This window comes from Emys orbicularis, chromosome 2, assembly GCF_028017835.1.
Source record: "Emys orbicularis isolate rEmyOrb1 chromosome 2, rEmyOrb1.hap1, whole genome shotgun sequence".
Classification (NCBI taxonomy): Eukaryota; Metazoa; Chordata; order Testudines; family Emydidae; genus Emys; species Emys orbicularis.
Genome location: NC_088684.1, coordinates 250,906,556 through 250,928,827, shown reverse-complemented (window position 1 = coordinate 250,928,827; position 22,272 = coordinate 250,906,556). Strand labels below are relative to the sequence as shown.

The window sequence follows — 22,272 nt, the reverse complement described above, 5'->3', positions numbered from 1 at the left end:
GAAGTGCTTAAATATAAAATGATAGGGGAAAATGCCTCTTTACTAATGTGAAATATTAGTAAATATATTTGAAAAAAAATCTCCTATGCTGAGAATGTTTGATAGCTAGTTACTTGTTTCTTTGACAGAGTGCAATGATTCTTATGAACGTCTACTGCAATAAGATTCTGAAGCCCATTGATGGTTCCTGTTGCCAGCCTCAGCCTCCTCTCACTCTGATACAGAAGCTAGCTTTTTGCTTTTTTGCTTTGTCCATTATTGGATATTTAATTCTCAGTTTTATTTATCGTAATAATCATCGAAAAAACAAGCCATGCACCGATATGGAAAGTGGAGAGGAGAAAAAACCTGTCACCAATACATCTCCTGTTTCTACTCTAGAGACACTGTTATACTCCTTCTTCAAGCTGGGTCTAATCATGGCCTATTTCTATCTGTGTGACAGAGCAAATCTATTCATGAAGGAAAACAAATTTTATACACATTCATCTTTCTTCATACCAATAATCTACATCCTGGTTTTAGGGGTATTTTATACCGAAAACACCAAAGAGGTAAAGATCATGCTGGTGTCATTTCCCAGTTCAGAATTGTAATTGAATTCATTTTTATTCACTAAAATATTACAGGTCAAATTTTCAGAAGGATATAGCTGATGCACTCACAAAATATATAGTTGCATATGGTAATTCATTAATTGTACACAAACTGGTAATTAGGTCCAAAAGGACGTTTTTGCAAGTGCATTGGGTAAAGTATTTTTGTGGGTGCAGCTGTTGGTAGGGTTCATCCATCAACTGGCCACAATGCATCAGAGTCAAATCCTAGTTCAAACTAGTAGATGAGCATTGATTTATGGGGCAACATCTAATACACACTGAACTTTATATAATGTCATTAGTGTAGAAGTTTTTCTTCTTAGATCCAACTGCCCATAAACTGGTTTATTGTTTTGAACTTTTTCTCCTCATTTTGTAGATGTTCGTTGTACTTGTTGGAATAGCAACACTCTTGTTTTGTTTTGCATAGACTAAGATGTTAAATAGAGAGCAGACAGATGAATGGAAAGGCTGGATGCAGCTTGTTATTTTGATTTATCATATCTCTGGAGCAAGCACTGTAAGTGATTTGAATTGAATTATTTTTTTTAAAAAGTAATGTGATTTGGATTCAATGCTTTAAAGGAAAAATAAGCTTCTGGCTTTTACCGCCAAGATACAGAAGTTAAAATATCCAAGCATTTATTAGACTTGAGTATCATAAACAGTTCACATTATGCTCCTCGTTTAACCTTTAATTTTGAAAACATAATTTTTGTGAGGCCTCATTTATATCATTTCCTTCAATAAGTGAAGATATCAATGGGGCTATACTGTTTTGGTTTTTTTGTCATCTTTCCTCCCTCCCCTCCCCCGCCCCAAAATATCCAGTGAAGGGGAATTATTTTCTCATTGTGGAAGACTGTATTAACTTAGTTACAAAAACTTGCTGGAGACAGCTTTTTTGTGTTTTAGGAGTTGAAACTGTTAAAGGGCAAACTTTCAATAACACTTTTCCCCCCCTTTAATCCAGTTATAGACCCACAAGAAAGTAGAGCTGTTGATACAGTTGTAAGAAGTTTATTCAGATTTTACAATTTGAGAGAGGCTAGGTCAAAATAATTGCTTTACGTAGTAGTAAGTAGGTCATAACATTTCTTTCCTTTGTTACAGTTGGTTTACAATGACAGAAAGTTTTATGAAACAGAAACACAACAAGCCTAAAATACAGAAGAACTTTCTCCTCTTTGTCCCTGAACTTATTTACAATTAATAGTGTTTTTTAAAAAAAAAAAAAGAGAGAGAGAGAGAGAGAGAGCACTTCTGTGGCCCTCTGTAAAAGGGTAAATTATTTTTCTCAACAGTTTTTGCCTGTGTATATGCACGTTCGGGTTCTGGTTGCTGCATATCTGTTCCAAACAGGTTATGGGCATTTTTCATACTTTTGGATCAAAGGAGACTTTGGATTGTATAGAGTGTGTCAGGTAAGAATAAATCTTTCACTGATTTATATAAAAATATTCCCAAATTAGATCTCTCTCTGCTCGCTAAATTATCTGAGATTAAAATTATTTTGGTTGATACAGGTCTGTCTCATCTTACGCTGGGGATACGTTCCACAGTCAGCGCCTAAAGCGAAAATCGCGTATAGTCAAAATTACATTGAGTGTAATGGCGGGCGGAATCGCCCGCACTACAGAAACAGTATTTAAATTGTTATTTTTCTCTTTTTTTTGGTTTTGTTTTTTGCCGACCGTGTAAAGCTGAAATCGCACATGTTAAATGCGCCTAAGATGCGACAGACCTGTATTCATAACAAACTGATCATTGTCTCTATCTCTCTCTCATCTGGTCTATTTAATGTAGTCTGATCAATCTAGTCTATCTAATACAAACATCATAAAATTTTTTAGAGGGAAGGCTAGTAACCCATTAGAATGTGGCTGAGGTGAAAAATAATCATTCTTAATATTTTCATCAGAAATTGGGCACAATAAATAGAGGTGAACATAAACCAATGTAATATTATGAAAAGGCAAGACTGAAACAAATTATCTAAATTATCCATTTTGGATCTTTCTTTCCCCAACCCATCCCCCCATCTTGTCTGTTTAATGTGGATATTCTATTTTACATACCACTAGAGCATTTTTCTGTTGGCTGTTATACAAATAGATAAATATTTGGTGAATCCAGGATGCTACCACTGGAAACAAAATTAAATTTTTCTCACTGTGAAGAGTGTGATGCTTCTTAGGGCAGCCAGGGCTGTGAGCCACCACGTTGCCACCTCCCTCCAGCATGAGGAAGTCTTGCCTGTGCAAGCTGAGTGTTAGCTCCCTCACACAAACAGCCTGTCAGCCACTCAAGTACTCTCCTTTGGGCTATACTAGCCCTGCATTTGCCCTGCAGGCTGACAATAGATGTACCCCAGGCCCTGGGTCCCTTCAGAGTGTCCCCCTATGGTATCCAGTCCCTGATCACTAGATACCCACAGAATCCCAGATCCTCTGTTCCCAAAGGAAGAGTGTACCCCAGTTTAACAGTTTTACCTTAGACCAACACTCCTGTGTCACACATATCACTTGAGTTTGATTATAGTAAACCAAAATAAGATTTATTTAAGAATAAAATTCAAATAGAATGGTTGCATATAAAATAAAATTGTAAAATGCAAACTAGGGCCTACACTCATTATTAGATAGGAAAGTTCACTATTAAAGTTCAGTCTTTTGCAGCACTTGATAGCCCCAAGGAGCTAGGACCCAGTCTTTCATGAAGCTCCCTCGCTTTACCTCCTCAGTGAATGGATCCACCCTGAGATATACCAAATACGTTTTTTGTCTTTATTCACAGACAGGGCAATCCCCTCACTGTCATGTTGTTCCTTTTCATTTCCAAGTGGTTTCAATGTTTATAGTGAGTCTTGTATGGTTTTCCATTGACTTGTCTATGTTGGTCCAAAGTTACTCTGTTGATCAATACGTTACATAATCAGCTAGCCAGGGAGGGTGATCACCCAGACATATTTCCTGCTGACTCATTTTCACTCCAAAACCAGAAGGGAATAATTTTTTATATATTTATATTATTTCTTAAATATCACCCTGTGATGGGTTTCCCGGCATGCAACTTGGAAATGGGGTACCACTGAGCCCTTGGCCTCTGTCTCACCAACCTGGGATCCCTATCACACTGTGATGCTGTGACAAGCTGCAAGCCCTCCAGGAACTGCATTTACACAGACATCCACAGGCAGGGACACACCCTGCTGAGTTACATGAATGCTTTTGCCAGCCACTCGTGAATCAACAATAGAGAGGCTCCAGCGAATTCCCCACAGCTCTCCAGACCCAGGAACCCAGAATTGTACTGTCTTGCCTTGGTCAGAAGCCTGACCAGTGTAAGTTTATTACCCAGTCCACCCCTCCCTAAATGTGGAGAGGACATGTACCAGCTCTTGTTCCTGAGCAGATTTCCCATGCATTTCAAGCACAACCCACTGTTTTAGGTAAAATATAAAACAGATTTATTAACTACAGAAAGGTAGATTTTAAGTGATTGTAAGTAGTAAGCAATATAGATCAAATGTGGTTACCTAAGAAATAAAACATTAAATCACAATCTGAGTTCCATAAACTAGACAGGATTTAAATCAAGCAGTGTCTCACCCTGATGGTATAGATCCTTAATACATAAGCTGGGATTCTCCTTTTCAGCCTGGGACCATCTCCCCATATCAGACTTTGTTCTCCAGATATGTTTCCAGGTGTTGGGGGGGAGAGAGAGGCCAAATGATAATGTCACTTCCCCTCCTTTATAAGTTCCTCCAGCTTGCTGGAAAGATCTTTTGCTATGATGTGAGTCAAACAGTCTCCATTGTTTATATGCTCTCTCTGAGAGGTCTTTAATGTATACAATTCCCGGGGTAGTCCTTGTGAATGTGTATTCCCCTTAATGGGCCATTATCAGTGTCTGGCTGCTCCATTGTTGTACCTGAAGGGCTGGTTGTGAGTGTTCCCAACCTTACAATTTATTACAGTAACACACATAGTAAAACTTCATAACTTCCCATACAATTATAGCATGTACAATCTAACAGGATATTAATGTTCAACAGATCAAGACTTTTAAAATGATACATCACACGACATACTTTGTATAAAACATATAATTATATCACGGTGGTAAATATGGGGGTGCCAAGGTGTTGCTTTGGGGTACCTAGTGACACACACCCGTACACAGATCTCACAATGATTAATGAGTATTGGTACATTACAAGCTTGTAGTAGAGGCCTCACATACTACTCTATGGATAATTACCATGAAGGTGGAGTATTAGGTGTAGTGAGTTTGTGGGGTCTGAGACAGTTGTTGTTTGTAAAGAACAGTGTGAAGCCTTTGCCAATTGGCACCAATGGGCCTTTATGTCTTAAGGAGTTTTTCTTTCTCTGTGGATAAGAGCAATTGAATTCAGCACTCCAGCACATTGGATTGCCTGCTTCCAAGACTGCAGGTCTTGCTTTGGATGGCACAAACTACTGTCATCTCTGGTTTGAACTACAGCCATTTTCATTCAATTAAGTTCTAGAAGCTTTAAGCTGCTGTATGCATGTTGGACTCATGACCTCCCTTGTCATTAGTAAAATAAAATAAAAAGGTATTGGGTGTTTTAGTGGAGATCATTCATGCTCCCCTAAAAGATGGTGGAATGGCTGCTTCACTCAAATGAGTGCTTATTAGGCCCTGTCACAGCTTCAGAGTAATTGCACCTTTAACCCTCTCCCCTCCATGGTCTGGTACAGGAATGTCCATTCAGGTCTCACCCCCCTAGCTATGACCCCCTGCCAGGTCTTCTACCAGATCTATTAATTATTCTCTTTTCAAAATGAAAGGGTATCTCAAAGTCCGCTCTTGTTCATAACAATCAGTTGTTCCAATACAAGGATGACTGGAGAAAACATTGTGTTGTAGGGTTTTTTTGCCCAGTTAATGTGAGGGAGTACACTATACATTTTTAAAATATGTGACTGGCTTACCCTGTTGGTATCAAATGGTATCTTGATTCAAACAACAAACTGCAACCCTTCAGTTCTACTTCTTTGCTAAAGTTTGAACTGCTTATTGAGACAGCCATTCAAATTTCAAGAAAGGTAATATTGTAGGTGTTTAAATTGATATGCATAATATTTATATATTTTTTATAGTGTTAAAGAAAAACCCAGTTTGATGGTAATCCTAAATGAAAAAAACTCTTCTCTCTTCCTTCTCATCCCAACCATCCACAGGTTTTATTTCGTCTCAATTTCCTGGTTGTGGTGTTATGTATAGTGATGGATCGACCTTACCAATTTTACTACTTTGTTCCACTAGTCACTGTCTGGTTTATGATCATCTATGCTACATTAGCTGTATGGCCTCAGATAGTCCAGAAGAAAGCAAATGGTAAAATACATTTTGTTTCTTTCCTTTTACTGTAAAGGTGTTTACATGATAATGTACACAATTACAATCATACACAAAACTTGATAGCTAGTGTGTTTGTCTTTATTTGGAGATGTGAATAATGTAGAAGTAAATTCTGTAAATATGTTAAACCACTGTCCACCAAACTTGGAGAGAGAGTTTTCACTTGCTGTAGTTCTCAACAGAAAACAATCAAGTGTTTGTTGAACTGTATCCTTGCTTAAATTTGTTGGAATATGAATTATATTTCTGAGGTTTTGAAAATTATGTTTGGTGAACACTGCAAGAAACAAACAATTGCTGAATGCAAGCTAAAAACCTCACATTAACTTGTTCCTAGATTGCTATACCTGTATTCATTGAACTCAGAGTTTTAATGTTATCTATGGCTTTCCCTTTTATTTACAAAAGCTCACTTTTTAAAAAGTAGAATGAAATTCAGAACTATATATTCCCAACCATTCTTCATTGTGGAACTTTGAGAGGGAATGGCATAGTGTATTTTCTACCTTACAAACTAAAGTTAGTGTTCTAGAAAAATACTTTGTCCACAGAAAACGGACAGCATGAGCAACAGTATTGCAAACTTCCCCTAGTCTGTGCTGCCAATGTACCTCAACCCTCTTCTTGAGGGACCAATTTTGTTATCTCTTACCTAGTAGGGGTCTCCTTGCTGCTACAGTGTCTGACCCCTTTGCTGAGATTGTCAAGGTGGTTCTAAATGCATTATTTCTTGTAATGTGGATGCTTGTTCTTTAGAAAGTTGAAGTGAGACCACCAGCTTGTTTCACATACTATAGCGCAGTGAACATCTGTCATGTGGTAACTGTTTTTTTAGATCATTTACCTCACCTAGATTAGAACCAGTGACCTGGAGAGTAAAGACTCTATATACTATCACAACATAGATCCCCACCCCTTCTTCTTCGAGTAGTGTCACTATGGTGTTGCTCCATTGTAGATGTATGTGCATCCCTCACTTCTGACTGGAGATCTTTGGTAGCAGTGTTCGTTCAGCATGTACATGCGCTCTCTCCTCCTCATGCGTTGCCTTGAGGCTAATTAGCTTTGCATGGGCGAACCACCCTCAGTTCCTTCTCAACCGTCCCTGGCTAGAGACAGAGCAATTAGGAGTCCGTTCACGGATACTTTACTCTTTAGAAATTCGTTCTTAGCTAGTTTGTGTTTTTGTAACCTCACTTTTGTCAATAAAACTATGTAGGGTAGATGTAGACAAGGCCAAAGAGGTTGGCAGATACCTTACAGATATTTCTCAAGGAGGTAAAAGACACTCGCCATAAGTTGCTGGATATTTTACATTCCTCCTCCTCCTCCTCCTCCTCCAGAATAATGCTCCCCATCAACAAGGCGCTTTTGGACCCAGCTAAGCTTATATGACAGACGCCAGCATCGGCCACACCAACATGCAAATTGGATGATAAAAAATATATTATGTACCTCCCAGTGTTATCTGGGGTCTTTAGAACTTTTACCTGGGGCAACTTAATTTATTCCTAACACTGCCTAAAATAAAATAATTAATAGGAACACAGCAATTTTGTTTGATAAGATTTATGCAAGTAGACGTGCTTTCTTTAAAACAGCAGTTTATTAGATATAAGCACATATAAACATAAGCAATAGATTTAGAATGTTTTAGATATTAAGTAAATAAGAGCAGGTTTGCTGTGGCCAGTTGTTTACCCTGTGGCCAGTTGTTTACCCATCAGGGAGAAAGGGTGTCAGGAAAAATGTTTTTTAAGATGGCTTTCGAGGATTCTTTAAAATACATTTTATTAGCTAATTTTTTGTAACTAATTTTTATAAAACATAGGTTATGATGATTTTTACTAGTTTTTTTTTTTAATTCTTAAGAAATTTTTAATAGTAGAGGTGTTTAGATTTGATTTTTTTTTAATTATTAAGATTTTTAGTTTTAGTTGTTTACTTGTCTATTCCCTTTTTTTATTCTGATTAGCAGAAACTGCCAGCTAGATATGACCTTGCTTCTAAAAGCCTGTCTTCAAATTAACCCTTAACTATGTGGTGTTTTATTTCATTAATTCAGGGTGGCTGAATGCACATAATATGGCTGCAATTAACTTGATTACATTCTGGGGTATACACACCCCTTAAATTCAAGGCAACACCAGGGATACAGAATTTTTTTCCCCCACCCTCATCCTAATTCCATTGTGATAGATGCAATGAACTCCCGCGGCCAGCAACAGCATTCAGAGTCCACCCCTTATGATAGGGATTGGAAGCACCTGGACTTATCTGGATGAAAGGTCTACTCATCTGCTACTCTGCAATTTAGAATTGCAAACTACCAGACATTAACTGCAAAATATGATTACATGAACTATACCAAACTTAACCTCTTTATTGACCATCTCACTGAATCATAATGGGAACAATTTCGAGCCATTAACAATGAAGGGCAGTTGGTGGTCAAAACAGCACTCCAGGCAGTGCTTGATGCAGCTGATACAATGACCCAGTCCATCTCAACAGCAGTTGTGATGCAAAGAGCGTTATAGTAGGGTTACCATATTTAACAAATAAAAAAAGAGGACCCTCCACGGGGCCCTGGCCCCGCCCATTTCCCACCCCCACCCCCGCCCCAACTCCGCCCCTTCCCCGCCCCAACCCCGCCCTAACTCCGCCCCCTCCTCCCTCCCACTCCCAGCCACGCGAAAAGGGCTGCCCGAGCGCTACCGGCTTCACGGTTTGCCGGGCAGCCCCCAGACCCTGCGCCCCCGGCCGGCGCTTCCCCAGCGCAGCTGGAGCCCGGGAGGGGAAGCGCCCAGCCGGGGGCGCAGGGTCTGGAGGCTGCCCGGCAAACCGTGAAGCCGGTAGCGCTCGGGCTTCGGGCAGCCCCCATGCCTCCGGACCCTGCGCCCCCGGCCGGGCACTTCCCCTCCCGCGGCTGCTCTGCTCCTCCCCTGATTCTTCGGCTCTGTTTAAGAGCCGAGCTGCCCGAGCGCTACCGGCTTCGGGCAGCCCCCATGCCTCTGGACCCTGCGCCGCCGGAGCCCGGGAGGGGAAGTGCCCGGCCGGCGGCTGGGGTCCGGAGGCAAGGGGGCTGCCTGAAACCCATAGCGCTCGGGCAGCTCGGCTCTTAAACAGAGCCGAAGAATCAGGGGAGGAGCAGAGCAGCCGCGGGAGGGGAAGTGCCCGGCCGGCATTTTCCCGGACGTGTTCGGCTTTTTGGCAATTCCCCCCGGACGGGGGTTTGATTACCAAAAAGCCGGACATGTCCGGGAAAAACCGGACGTATGGTAACCCTAGTTATAGTTGCAGCTTTCAGGTTTCCCAAAGGAGGTGCAAACAACTATTGAAGACCTCTCCTTCTATGGCTCTGAGTTGTCTGCTGAGAAGACCAATGCATTGCTCCACACACTTGGGGATTCCAGAGCCAAACTTCAGTCACTGGAGATCTATACAACCAGACAAAAGAGAAAATTTAGTCCTCAGTCTTCTTGCAAACTGCGTGCACCACTGTTCCTACCACAACACTACTAAAAGCCACGGAGAAAGAAATCCAAATTCCAGAGACACAAACTATCAGGCCCTCTATCTTCAACATCGCAGTCTGTCACTTCAAAACATCAGTTTTGACATCCTGTTCGAGGCCACTCCCTTCAAAATCAGCTGCCACTTCCCAACCCATTGCATCCCTTCTGTAGTGTTTTGTTCCAGCACAACTGGGAACACATGACATCTGACAGATGGGTTTTGGAGGCTATTTCCAATGGGTATTCAATCCACTCTACCTCCATCCCCCTTCCCCATGCCTCTTCAGGGACCCTTCTCATGAGAGATTGTTGCAACAGGAGATAGATCATCTCCTCCACCTAGGAGCCATAGAACTTGTCCATCTACATCTCCATGCCAGAGGGTTTTACTCTATTTCCTGATCCCCAAGAAAAAAGGGAGGTTGGAGACCCATATTGGACCTCAAGGCATTGAACAAATACTTCAAGGCCCAAAAATCCAAGATGGTCACACTAGCAGTGATTATTCTATCTCTGGAACAGGGAGATTGGTTCTCAGCCCTGAACCACCAAGACGCGTATTTCCATGAATCATCTGTGAGATGGTAGGGTCGATATCTCAGATTTACTCTGAGTCAGGACTAGTACAGAGTGCTCCTCTTTGGCCTCTCGTGGGCTCCCAGAGTATTGTCCAAGATCCTTTCTGTAGTGGCGGCTCACCTACATACCCAGGAGATCATGATCTACCCATACTTGGACAACTGCCTCCTGAGGGCCCACTTCTTTGAAGAAGTTCTACGTGCCACCCATGGAACTATGGATGTATTCACAAACCTGGGCCTGCAAATCAACATCCAAACATTGACCATAACTCCGGTACAACGCCTGGAGTTTATGGGAGCCGACCTTGACTCACTGCAAGGAGAGCGCTCTTTCCACAACACAGATTTCACAGCCTGTCCACGCTTATAGAGACAGTTCAAGCCAGCCTTCAGAGTTCTGCCAGACATTGCTTCCTGCTTCTGGGGCACATAGCCGCCAGTATGTTCATAATATCTCATGCCAGACTGCACATGAGGTATCTGCAGACATGGTTCAGCTCTGTTTACAGGCCACAGAGACAGGTTAGATGCCTTCCAGGGTCAAACACTTCCTGGATTGGTGGAAAGATGCAGGAAATGTTTGCCTGGGGGTCCTGTTCACTCAGCCTCTCCTCCCCTCCCCTGACATCAGTTCTCACTATGGACACATCCCTCATGGGTTGAGGTGCACACCTCAACAACCTCAGAACTCAGGGCAAATGGTCGCCCATAGAGATGACTCTCCACATCAACCTCTTCAAACTCAGGGTGGTCAGGAATGCTTTCTCCCACTGATCAGAAGTACACACACGAAGGTCATGACCAATAACATTGCATGCATGTACTACATAAATCATCAGGGAGGTGCCAGATCATCCTCTCTCTGCACAGAAGCACTAAAGCTATGGAACTGGTGCATTTGCCACAATGTTCTAATATCAACAGCCTACCTATTGGGAGTGCAGAACACAACAGCGGACAGTCTCAATTGCATGTTCTCATACAATCACGAGTGGGAACTGAACCCAGCAGTACTTCACAGCATATTCAATCAATGGGGGACACCATCAATACAGTTGTTCGCTCCTTACCTGAACAGGAAATGCCCACACTGCTGCTTCAGGACCGGCCTCGGACAGCACTCATTAGGGGCCGTTTTCCTTCTTCCATGGGATGAGGGTCTTCTTTATGCTTTTCCCCTGTTCCCTCTGATGGTGAAGGTCCTGTTGAAAATAAAAAGAGAAAAACCAAACGTTCTACTGATTATTCTCATCTGGCCAGGACAGACTTGGTATTCGTACCTGTCACAGCTGGTGATGCGTCCACCCATCTCTCTTCAACCCACTACTTACTTCCTCTCACAGAACAAAGGAGACACTCTCCATCCCAACCTGCGGATACTCCGGTTCAAGGCTTGGCTCTTTCTTGGTTCCAACGCATAGAGAGCACCTGATCTGAGGAGGTACAGAAAGTGTTACTACACAGTCGGTAATCGGCTACCCATCATACTTACCTGCAGAAGTTGTCCAGGTTTCAGGTTTGCTGTGGTTCCAGGCAAATTATCCTGACATGCTACTCTCCCTGTGGTGTTAGATTACATACTGGCTCTTAAGAAAACAAGGCTATCCCTCAGTTTGCTCAAGGTACACCTGGCAGCCATAGTGACTTTCCATCCACAAGAGTTTTCTCACATCCAACCACAAAGAGATTCCTCAAGGGCATAATAAACCTTTTTCCCCAGCCCAGATGCCGCACTCCAACATGGGACCTAAATCTAGTTTTAAAGAGCCTTGAACCTATGGCCACTTGTTCACTTACACACCTGTCAATGAAGACCGCATTTCTCGTGGCCATCACTTCAGCTAGGAGAATAGGGGAAATAGCTGCTCTTATGACGCACCCCCCTTTACAGAATTCTTTCACAACAAGATTATTCTCAGACCACACTCAAAGGTTATTCCTCCTTTTTTTCACGTGAACCAATTAATCTCCCAACGTCTTATCCTAAGCCTCACTGTTATAACAGAGAGGCCATAGTCCACATGCTAGATGTTAGGAGAGTTCTGGCCTTCTACCTGGACAGGATGAAGACTTTTAGGAAATCTCCCAAGCTCTTCCTTTCCATTGCGGAAAGGTCTAAAGGCACAGCAATATCACCCCAAAGGCTCTCTAAGTGAGTCTCGAACTATATGAAGCTCTGCTATCATGTTCGCAACATAGTGTCTCCATCTGGAATTCTCACACACAACATGAGGTCCGTTTCTTCTTCTGTTGCTTTCTTCAAGAATGTCCCTATCTCAGAAATCTGCAGAGCAGCCACCTGGGCGTCTGTACATACCTTCGCAGAATACTGTATGATTATTGGGGACTCTGCTTCTGATGCTAGCTTCAGCGCAGCAGTATTATCCCTAACAGACTCAACTTCAAAGCCCGAACCTCCCATTAGGGATACTGCTCGGGAGTCACCTACAGTGGAGCACCCATAGGGACACTACTTGAAGAAGAAGAAGAAGAAGAAGAAGTAGTTACTCACCTTGTGCAGTAACGATGGTTCTTCAAGATGTGTCCCACTTTTGGTGCTCCGGAACCCACCCTCCTCTCCTCTACTTCGGAGTTCTTGATAGGGACTCTGCGGTAGAGAAGGAACTGAGGGTGGTTGGCCTGCGCAGCATTAATTAGCCTCGAAGTAGAGCACGAGGAGAGAGAGCACGTGCAGGCCAAACGGACACTGCTACCAAAGATTTCTGATCAGAAGCGCAGGGACACACATATACCTACAGTGGAGCACCCATAGGGGGGACACATCTCGAAGAAGCATAGTTACTGCACAAGGTGAGTAACTTCTTCCCTGATGTATTAATGGTGTAATATTCCAATTGTGTAGATTACATTTTTGATAGTGAAGCACTTTAAACGTGTATCTGGAATACATACTTCAGAACTGGTAATTGGCCTGTACTTTGACACGATGTCCAGAATATTTACTGTTAATTTTAAAGCACTGACAACCAGCTCATGAGGTTATATGTAACACCCTGATATTTCTCTTACAACAGCTCCTCCTTCCTCATGTGCACTGTGCAACAGAAGTCCCACTGTGGACCTCACAGCACTACTTCCTGAAAGCTCCTTTCACTGACCACTTTCCTTCAGCTCTGTGCCTGTTGCCGCTTCCAATCTTTGAATCAGGAGTGAGAGCCATTCTCCGCTGCACAGCTGAGTTGTGGGATCAAAACAGTGTCTGCCAGCAGCCTGAGGGAGCTGTTCCTTTTGGCTAGCCTTGGCAAGATACAGCTCCTCAACTGACCAGTTCAGCTTATAAGGAGCAAAATTAGATGTGCCTCATAGTACCTCACTCCTGACTCACAGTTTAAATATACACTCATTTTACGTAACTGCTCTTAGATTTTTCATGTGTAACTAAAATTAAAAATTCCCATGCTGAGTGTCTGGCAAAACTGAGTCTTTAAAGCATTGTTTGCTTTTGTAGGGTTAAATTGTGCTCTTGGATATGTGCACATCAGTTTCATTCAAGCCAGAAGGGGTTGTACTTGTGCATCTGAGGATAGAATAATGTGTGAATTTATGATTGTGACTGTTTGTGGTGTGGATTTTACTTTATATGAAAGAAAGCAAAATCACCAAATTAAAATGTTTGGATAATGGCAGATTGTGACTGGCTAATACCTGGACAATATACATATTAAATTATAAAGAATATCTGTGTGACACAGCTACTGACTTCTTATTAAATGTATCATTTGTTTTTGTTTTGAAAAATAACAGCCAGATACTCATTGATTTTTCAATTCTCCCACAGGGAACTGCTTCTGGCACTTTGGCTTACTGCTGAAACTAATTTCCTTACTTATGTGTATATATTTTCTAGCAAATTCTCAGGTTTGTAAATTATATTTATTGTATCCTTAGAGAATTAATAGTAGCCTGTGTATTCAGTTTGGAAAGCCACTCTGAATAGAACATTATGACCAGTTTTCTGTTACTATATAGGGGAATATGGGGGAAAAAATTGAATATTTAAATGCCTCCTTTTCATATCTGATTTTATCTGGGAGGCTGGAATTTTCAGTATCCTACATTTTGTTTGTTTCTCACAACACTTTTAAAATTCATTGTTCTTTCCTACAATGTTATGTAAATTGAGAGATCAGCTTTATATTTATCTTTCAGGGCCTGTCTGGCTAATTTATTGGGGGTGAGGGGAAGGTTGTGCTGTTAGCGCTTATGGCCAGTATAGTTGCAGAGCAAGCTGCATTCTCTTTTCTCATGCATCTCAACAAAATTGTCAGCTAAATCCTGAGGGCAGAAATTTTGTCAGTTATGAGCGATATACAAATCAAAGAACAGTTTCTTTCAGATGCCAGGTTGAGCTGAAGTACCAGGAGTTAGAAAGATTTCATTTTTCTTCACTACATTTCCTATGATTGAAAATAGAGAAAAATCTAAATTTAAAAAGACAGATCTCACTTTGACATAGAAACCAAGCAAATGTGGCACAGAAGTCATTGGAAAATTGACACCAACGTATATAACTTCTGTTAGGATTTTCCCCCAGCCCCTTTGATCCTACCTGGAGGGCCTAATTTTGGCTGCCGTTTGTCTATTGAAAACTTTGGAAACAGGAAGGTCTGCACTCTTTGGAGGATGTCAGTTGCTCATGGCTGAAATTCATGCCTACGCAGATTTCCAGGACAAGGTTTATGTACCACTTAAGATCTATTGTTGAAGATTTAAGTGGCACATGAGTAGTGCATAGGTTTTGTGTAGATCTTCTGTATCGTTGTGAATTTCATGCCAAATGCATGACTTACCACATACTATATCATGTACAGGGTACAGAATGAAGGGCAGAATTTGCCCCTTACTAAGTAAACAAAAACAAAAAAACACCAACTCGCATTAGTATTGGTACTGAAGTTTTCTGTAAAGCTTTCATTTACGTCTCCCAACACATAAATTATTGTCTCCATTTAAGCCCCCAGTGCAAAATCGAGTAGTGAGAGGAAAAATTGTAGATGTTTTTATCAATGGGAAATTAGAGGGAAATGTCAGATGCCTTTCAGAGCACTTCTATCATGGTGCATAGAGAATAACATCTATCTGCAGAAATACTCAAATTATTATTTATTTGTATTAACAGAGCACCTAAGTCATGGACCAGGATCCCACTGAGCTAGGTTCTATGGAAACACAGAACAAAATTACAGTCTCTTCTCCAAAGAGCTTGCAATGTAACACAATATGTCATACTTTGGACACATTTATAATAGGGCCCAATAACGTTGGAATAATGTTAAAACTCCAGCTCCTCAGAATGATTGAAAAGATTATTCACCGGTACAGCTGATTGAAAAATGTGGGGAAAATGTTTAACACATTTTTTAGTTGAAACTTGGAATTTTCAGAAAACTTCAACTACCCTTGAAGTTGATCAGAAAAATAAAACAAATTCAGGAATAGTTTCAGGTAATTCTGTTCCTTTTCAACCACTTCTAGTCATTAGTAAAGATTTTAATCTCCTGGAGGAATGGTAGACTGGCCGCCTTCTTCCCTACAATTAGAGGAACACTTTCTGCGAGCTAATTCATGGAGGGGTATGAACAATGATCTGTAAGAAGGAGACCATGAATTCATTCCATCTGGCTGCTGAGAACTGTACTGACTACAGATAGGGAGGGAGGATTAGGAAATACTGTACAGTATATCATGATACAGTCAGAGGCCCACAGAATAACAAGGTGTGTGTTTCCAATTTGTGTTTAAGGGAGTGGGGGTCAGGCAGCAACTTGGAGATATTGTCTAGTGAGTATTAGATGTGTATATCTAACACTTTTATTAAAATAGGTTCATTCAGTTAGATAATTTGAAACAAACAACACATTTTTACTTCTTCCATATCTGAGAATATTCAGTGTTTAAATTAAATGTAGGGAATGGGAAGCATGCTGCAGCTTAACTGTACATCTGTAGTGTTTTGCCATTCAAAAATTTATCTGCACTCATTTCAGGGTTGTTGTTTTTTTAAGGAAGGAATTTGTTTCAGGCTCAGGCCTGTATCTGGTAGAACATGACACAGGCAGTGTAGACAAATATCCTAGCTGCTTTAAAATTAATTGATGTGAAAATTGAACTATTAAACCAACATTAACTGACATAAGTATTCTGGGCCTTATCTTGAGAGGGCAGTGTGTGCACAAGTCCTGTTGACTTTATTTTTAGGTTAGGCCAATTAAACTGATTTAGTACTGGTACGATGGTATTAAAATATAATGAAATGAATTAAATTTATTAAATGGGGTTGAAGTCAATGTTAACATTCTTGCCATGTTTGTATTTTGCAGGGTGTATTTGAGAAGATTTTTTCTCTTTGGCCATTGTCCACATGTTTTGAGCTGAATGGAAATGTCTATGAATGGTGGTTTAGGTGGAAGTTAGACCGCTATGTATGTAATCCTTTCATAAATTAATTGTGGTCTTGTGTTTTAAGAAGTATTCCTGAACATATTTTAACTTTTAGAATCTACTTCTCCCTCTTCCCATGGAAAAAATAAATTTGAAGTTCCAGGCAATGGTTTGTTGTAGGGCCAGGGAGCATCCTCTTTTACTTCAAGTATTTGTCAAAGCCATGCAGAAAAGATGGAAGCTGACTTGTTTATATCCTGAGCCTATAAAGTGTCCATAATCAGAGCTCTGCATATTCTGTCTTGTCCCAGACTTAAATTTAGCTGGGAGACAACTGACTTCTTTGGTTGGCACTTCAAGGCTAAATTCTGCAGGAAATTGAAATTGTAAATGGTAAATCTTTTTTTAAAAACCCAAAGGAACCTCCAAAGAAACTTTAATTATATAAACAACATAATTTATAAATTAATGATATTTCCATGGGGTCAAGTATCAGAGGGGTAGCCGTGTTAGTCTAGATCTGTAAAAAGCAACAGAGTCCTGTGGCACCTTATAGACTAACAAATGTTTTGGAGCATAAGCTTTCGTGGGTGAATACCCACTTCATCAGACTTTGTTGCCATTTCCATGGGAGTGTTCTTTTTGAATATTCTGTGCTGCTAAAATCAGAAGGTCTTGATATAGAATTTATTTCACCTTTTATATAGAGATGCTATTTTTATCTTATTGTTTATAAATATATTTTAAATACTATGTTTTAAAATAGCTTTTCGAGAAGGCATTCTTCTTCCCCCACAGTGTGGTGTGCTGGCAGAGAGAGAAATTTCTGCCTGTTCTCTCCTGTATGATGTTTGGGTAGTGGGAGGATGTGAGACCAGAGCGTATTTTTCCTCTGACCTCTTCTGGAAGGCATTGTCATGCCTGCTGTGGTTGGGGGCAGCAGTCTTCAAATTCTTCTTTCCACTCCACAGAGTGGGTGGTCTGGGACCAATCAGTGGCACACCTTCTCCCCCTGCTGCCAATTTTAATAACTGCCTAAATTTTTTGTATGCCCCAGGGAGAGCTGTGTACTTAACAAAACTCCAAATCTCACAAGTGTTGCAGTTTGTGAAGCATACATTGCATTCTGGGGAGGTGCTAAAGTGCCAGAACACCAAAAAATGTAAAACAGGCGGCGGCAGCAGTGCTCTGAACCATAGCCTGATGTTAATGGAGGAGTCTGGAGTAACATCCTAGACCAAATATCTTAACAACCCTGTTACCTTGGTGTTTTTACCTGTGTTCATTAAATGCCACGAGTGAGTAGTTACCCTGTTTTTCTTTTGCAGGTAGTCTTTCATGGGATGATGTTCGCTTTTATTTATCTGGCATTACAAAAACGTCAGGTGCTTTCGGAAGGGAAAGGAGAGCCTCTCTTCTCCAACAAAATTTCAAATGTTTTACTATTTATTTCTGTAGTTTGCTTTTTGGTAAGTCCACAATATGAATTGAAATTTTGTAAATTTAAAACAGTCATCCTGAGGATGGTCAGCTTTCTGGAGAAGTTCCTGTGTAGCAATGAGTGGACATTTCATAAGAGATGATCTTGGGTTGCAGAAGTTTATTTCAGTTATATTTTATAAATAGCTACTACCCATCTTAAACCTTCACTGGACTCCTTTTTTTTTTTTTTTTTAGTCTATTGTAGATTTAAATATTACAGTTTCTCCAGTTGATTATCTTGGATGATCTTAGTAAGAATAGAGTGGTAGATGACTTGTATAAACAATCAAGAAATGACCTAATGTCTAAGTGTGATTAACAAAATTGTCAGCAGTGAGGGGTTTTTTTGTATTTTCGAGTACAAATGATTATTGCATTCATCAGCTGCAAAACAGTGTTTAAGAAATGCATAACTAACTAGAAAGTGTAAAGAATCTACTCCTCCCTCCCTACACCACACTGCTGCTGTTTTAACATATTTTAAAATGTTTTATCCATTTTAAAATCTCTTAAGCACAGTCATCAAACAGACTGATATGTATATTTATATCTTGTAGACCTACTCTATCTGGGCTAGTAGCTGTAAAAACAAAACTGAGTGCAATGAACTGCATCCTTCTGTTTCTGTGGTGCAGGTAATTATGCTCCTTTTCCTTAGTGACAGAATCTATATTCTATTAAAAAAAATAATATAGTCTGTCTCTGATGTCTTAGCACTTAACATCAGTTGATGAACATTATTTTCATGTATGAATGTGAAAAAGGGCTTGTTGCATTGCTGGTTATTTTTCTTTGACCTGTATAATATAAAGTTTAAAATTTAGCATTTTATTTACATATTGTGACACCACATTTTCATTCTATTCTGTGTATAAATGTAAGAGTATAGCTATATCAGTATGTGTGTACAATTTATATACATACTAATATACTGATATAATATATATAGGAATATGTATTTTAATTTTTATATATAAAGCTATCTATATATTTATTTTACACAAGGGTATATTTGTGTGTGTATGTGTATATATGTACGCACTACATATATATCCTTGTGTAAAATAAATATAGATATCTTTATATATAAAAATTAAAATACGCATTCATGGCCGTACACCGTACCTGAATACTAATTCATATACAGTAGAATCTCAGAGTTACAAACTGACCAGTCAACCCCACACTTCATTTGGAACCAGAAGTATGCAATCAGGTAGCAGCAGAGACAAAAAAAAAAGAAGCAAATATAGTACAGTACTGTGTTAAATGTAAACTACTAAAAAAAAGGGGGGGGGGAAGCAGCATTTTTCTTCTGCATAGTAAAGTTTCAAAGCTGTATTAAGTCAATGTTCAGTTCTAAACTTTTGAAAGAACAATCATAACATTTTGTTCAGGGTTCAAACAACCTCCATTCCTGAGGTGTTCGTACTCTGAGGTTCTACTGCATATAGTGTAGCTCTGATCCTGCAAACATTTGTGCACATGCTTATATTACGTATATACTGTATGTATTTTTTAAGTTTTTAATATGTACATATATAGCAAAAATATCTGATTACATTAATTTTCCTACTTAGTTATAATGCATAATCTCTTTTTAGATTTTAGCTTTCATCCTCATCAGGAACATTCCTGGATATGCCCGTTCTGTATACAGTTCATTTTTTGCCTGGTTTGGCAGAATTTCTTTAGAGGTAAGTAGAGTGATCACAAATGCAATAATAGGGTGTTTCATTTTAGGAATCTATAAATGGTGGGTTTATAATGTACACTGTAGTGTAACTGATAAATAGTAAAAACATATCAAAGCAAGTGAACCAAAAATATCCAACTGTGGCTGTTTATATTCTTCATTGAGAGAGACAAGATGGATGAGGTAATATCTCTTAGTGGATTGGCTTCTGTTGGTGGAAGAGACAAATTTTTGAGCTTCACAGAGCTCTTCTTCAGGTCTGGCAAAGGTAACCAGAGTATCACAGCTAAATACTAGGGACACATTGTTAAATGTAAGCATTTAACATGTTGCAAGAAACCACTTACAATGAAGTGGGCAGTCAATACCTCTTCAGTCATAGGTCAAAGGAGGGTTGTAGGTTACAAATTGTTGTAATGAGCCATAAACCAGTGTCTCTGAGACTGATTTTTCGGGCTTGTCTACACTGGCACTTTACAGCGCTGCAACTTTCTCGCTCAAGGGTGTGAAAAACCACCTCCCTGAGCACTGCAAGTTTCAGCACTGTAACATGGCAGTATAGACAGTGCACCAGCACTAGGAGAAATGCCCCTCGTGGAGTGGTTTTTTTAGAGCCCTGGGAGAGCTCTCTCTCAGCACTATGCCACGGACTCGTGGCAGCACTTTAACGTTGCCAGTGAAGACGTGCCCTTAATTACGAATTTAAGTTCCCAACAATTTGTAACCTACTAACCATCCTGTGTCCTATGACTGCAGAGGTGTTAATTGCCTACTTCATTTTGAGTGGTTTCTTACATCATGTTTTAACCCCTTATGCTTAATAATCTGTCCCACCTTATATTTAGTTGATACTCATAAGAATGTAAGAATGGCCTTCCCGGGTCAGACCAATGGTCCATCTAGCCCACTATCCTGTCTTCCGACAGTGGCCAGTGCCAGATGCTTCAGAGGGAATGAACAGAACAGGATGGTTGAGTGATCCATCCCCTGTCATCCAGTCCCAGCTTTTGACAGTCAGAGGCTTAGCAATATCCAAAGCATGTGATTACATCCCTGATTATCTTGGCTAATAGCCATCCCTGGACCTATCCTCCATGGACTTATCTAATCCTTTTTTTAGCTCAGTTATACTTTTGGCCTTCACAGCATTCTGTGGCAACAAGTTCTACAGGTTGACTGTAAGAAGTACTTCATAGGTTTTAAATCTGCTGCCAATTAATTTAATTGGATGACCCCTGGTTCTTGTGTTGTGAAGGGGTAAAACACTTATTTATTCACTTTCTCCAAACCATTCATGATTTTATAGCCCTCTATCATATCTTCCCTTAGTTATCTCTTTTCTAAGATGAACAGTCCCAGTCTTCTTAATCTCTCCTCATATGGAAGCTGTTTCATACCCTTAATCATTTTTGTTGCCCTTCTCTGTACTTTTTCCAGCCAGAACTGCATGCAGTATTCAAGGTGTGGGTGTTCCAGGGATTTATATAGTGGCATTGTGATATTGGCTATCTTACTTTCTATCTCTTTCTTAATGGTACCGAACATTTGGTTAGCTTTTTTACGGCCATTGCACATTGAGCAGATGTTTTCAGAGAACTATCCACAGTGACTCAAGATCTCTTTGTTGAGTGGTAATAGCTAATTTAGATTCCATCATTTTGTATGTACAGTTGGGATGATGTTTTCCAGTGTGCAGTACTTTGCATTTATCAACACTGAATTTCATCTGCCATTGTCTTGCCCGGTCACTCAGTTTTGTGAGATTGCTTTGTAGCTTTTCGCAGTCTGCTTTGGCCTTACCTATCTTAAGTAATTTTGTATCATCTGCAAACTTTGCCACCTCACTGTTTACCCCTTTAACAGGAGTAAGCCCTGTATCAGCTAATGTAGTAGTAATGATTATACTCTTATTTATATATAAATTTGTAAACTGAATCTCTTTTCCTTCTAGCTGTTCATCTGCCAATACCACATCTGGCTAGCAGCAGATACAAAGGGGATCTTGGTGCTCATTCCTGGAAATCCAATGCTCAACATAATTGTCAGCACTTTTATATTTGTGTGTGTGGCACATGAAATTTCTCAGATCACTAATGATCTAGCACAGATGGTTGTTCCTAAAGATAATACGACTCTGCTTAGAAGGCTGCTATGTATAGCTGGGTTTTTTTCTGGACTCCTCTTTTTGGCAGCAATTCAAGATCAATCAAGGCATTAACTTCAAGAAGTCCTTAAAACTTCCTTCAGGCTTACTTTGTGTCTGCCTGACGAAAAATATTTAACTGGAGATACAAAAAACGTGTACAGTGCTCAGCAGCAGCAGCAGGACATCTAAATGAAGTCTATTGAATGTGTATATAATGGAAATGTACATATTTTGTGTGGAAATATCCTTCTCAAAGGAACCTGAGAAACAAGAATGCACTGTACAGAATTGCATGTGAAAAACAAGTCTTTTTTTCTACTGGATATATATTTCTGTTTACATATCTGTTTAAATGTAACATGAAGAAGAGAAATGGGTGGCTTGGCAGCATAATTTGGAGATTACTGAATTAACTTTACCTTGATACACCTAACTC

At 40.1% G+C, this 22,272-nt stretch overlaps 1 protein-coding gene across 2 annotated transcripts in view; it reads left to right on the top strand.

The window, feature by feature from the left end:
* Positions 1-21,990, top strand: part of CASD1 (CAS1 domain containing 1) — a 59,729-nt gene extending 37,739 nt beyond the window's left edge. For both annotated transcript variants that reach the window (XM_065399108.1, XM_065399109.1), the window contains 10 exons: positions 129-554; positions 1,030-1,119; positions 1,904-2,023; positions 5,831-5,987; positions 13,910-13,989; positions 16,452-16,553; positions 17,841-17,981; positions 18,552-18,629; positions 19,599-19,691; positions 21,642-21,990. In XM_065399108.1, coding sequence (XP_065255180.1) covers positions 129-554; positions 1,030-1,119; positions 1,904-2,023; positions 5,831-5,987; positions 13,910-13,989; positions 16,452-16,553; positions 17,841-17,981; positions 18,552-18,629; positions 19,599-19,691; positions 21,642-21,908 — 1,554 coding nt within the window. In that variant the 3' untranslated portion in view covers positions 21,909-21,990. The remainder of the gene's footprint in view (positions 1-128; positions 555-1,029; positions 1,120-1,903; positions 2,024-5,830; positions 5,988-13,909; positions 13,990-16,451; positions 16,554-17,840; positions 17,982-18,551; positions 18,630-19,598; positions 19,692-21,641) is intronic.
* The last annotated feature ends 282 nt before the right edge of the window (positions 21,991-22,272 follow it).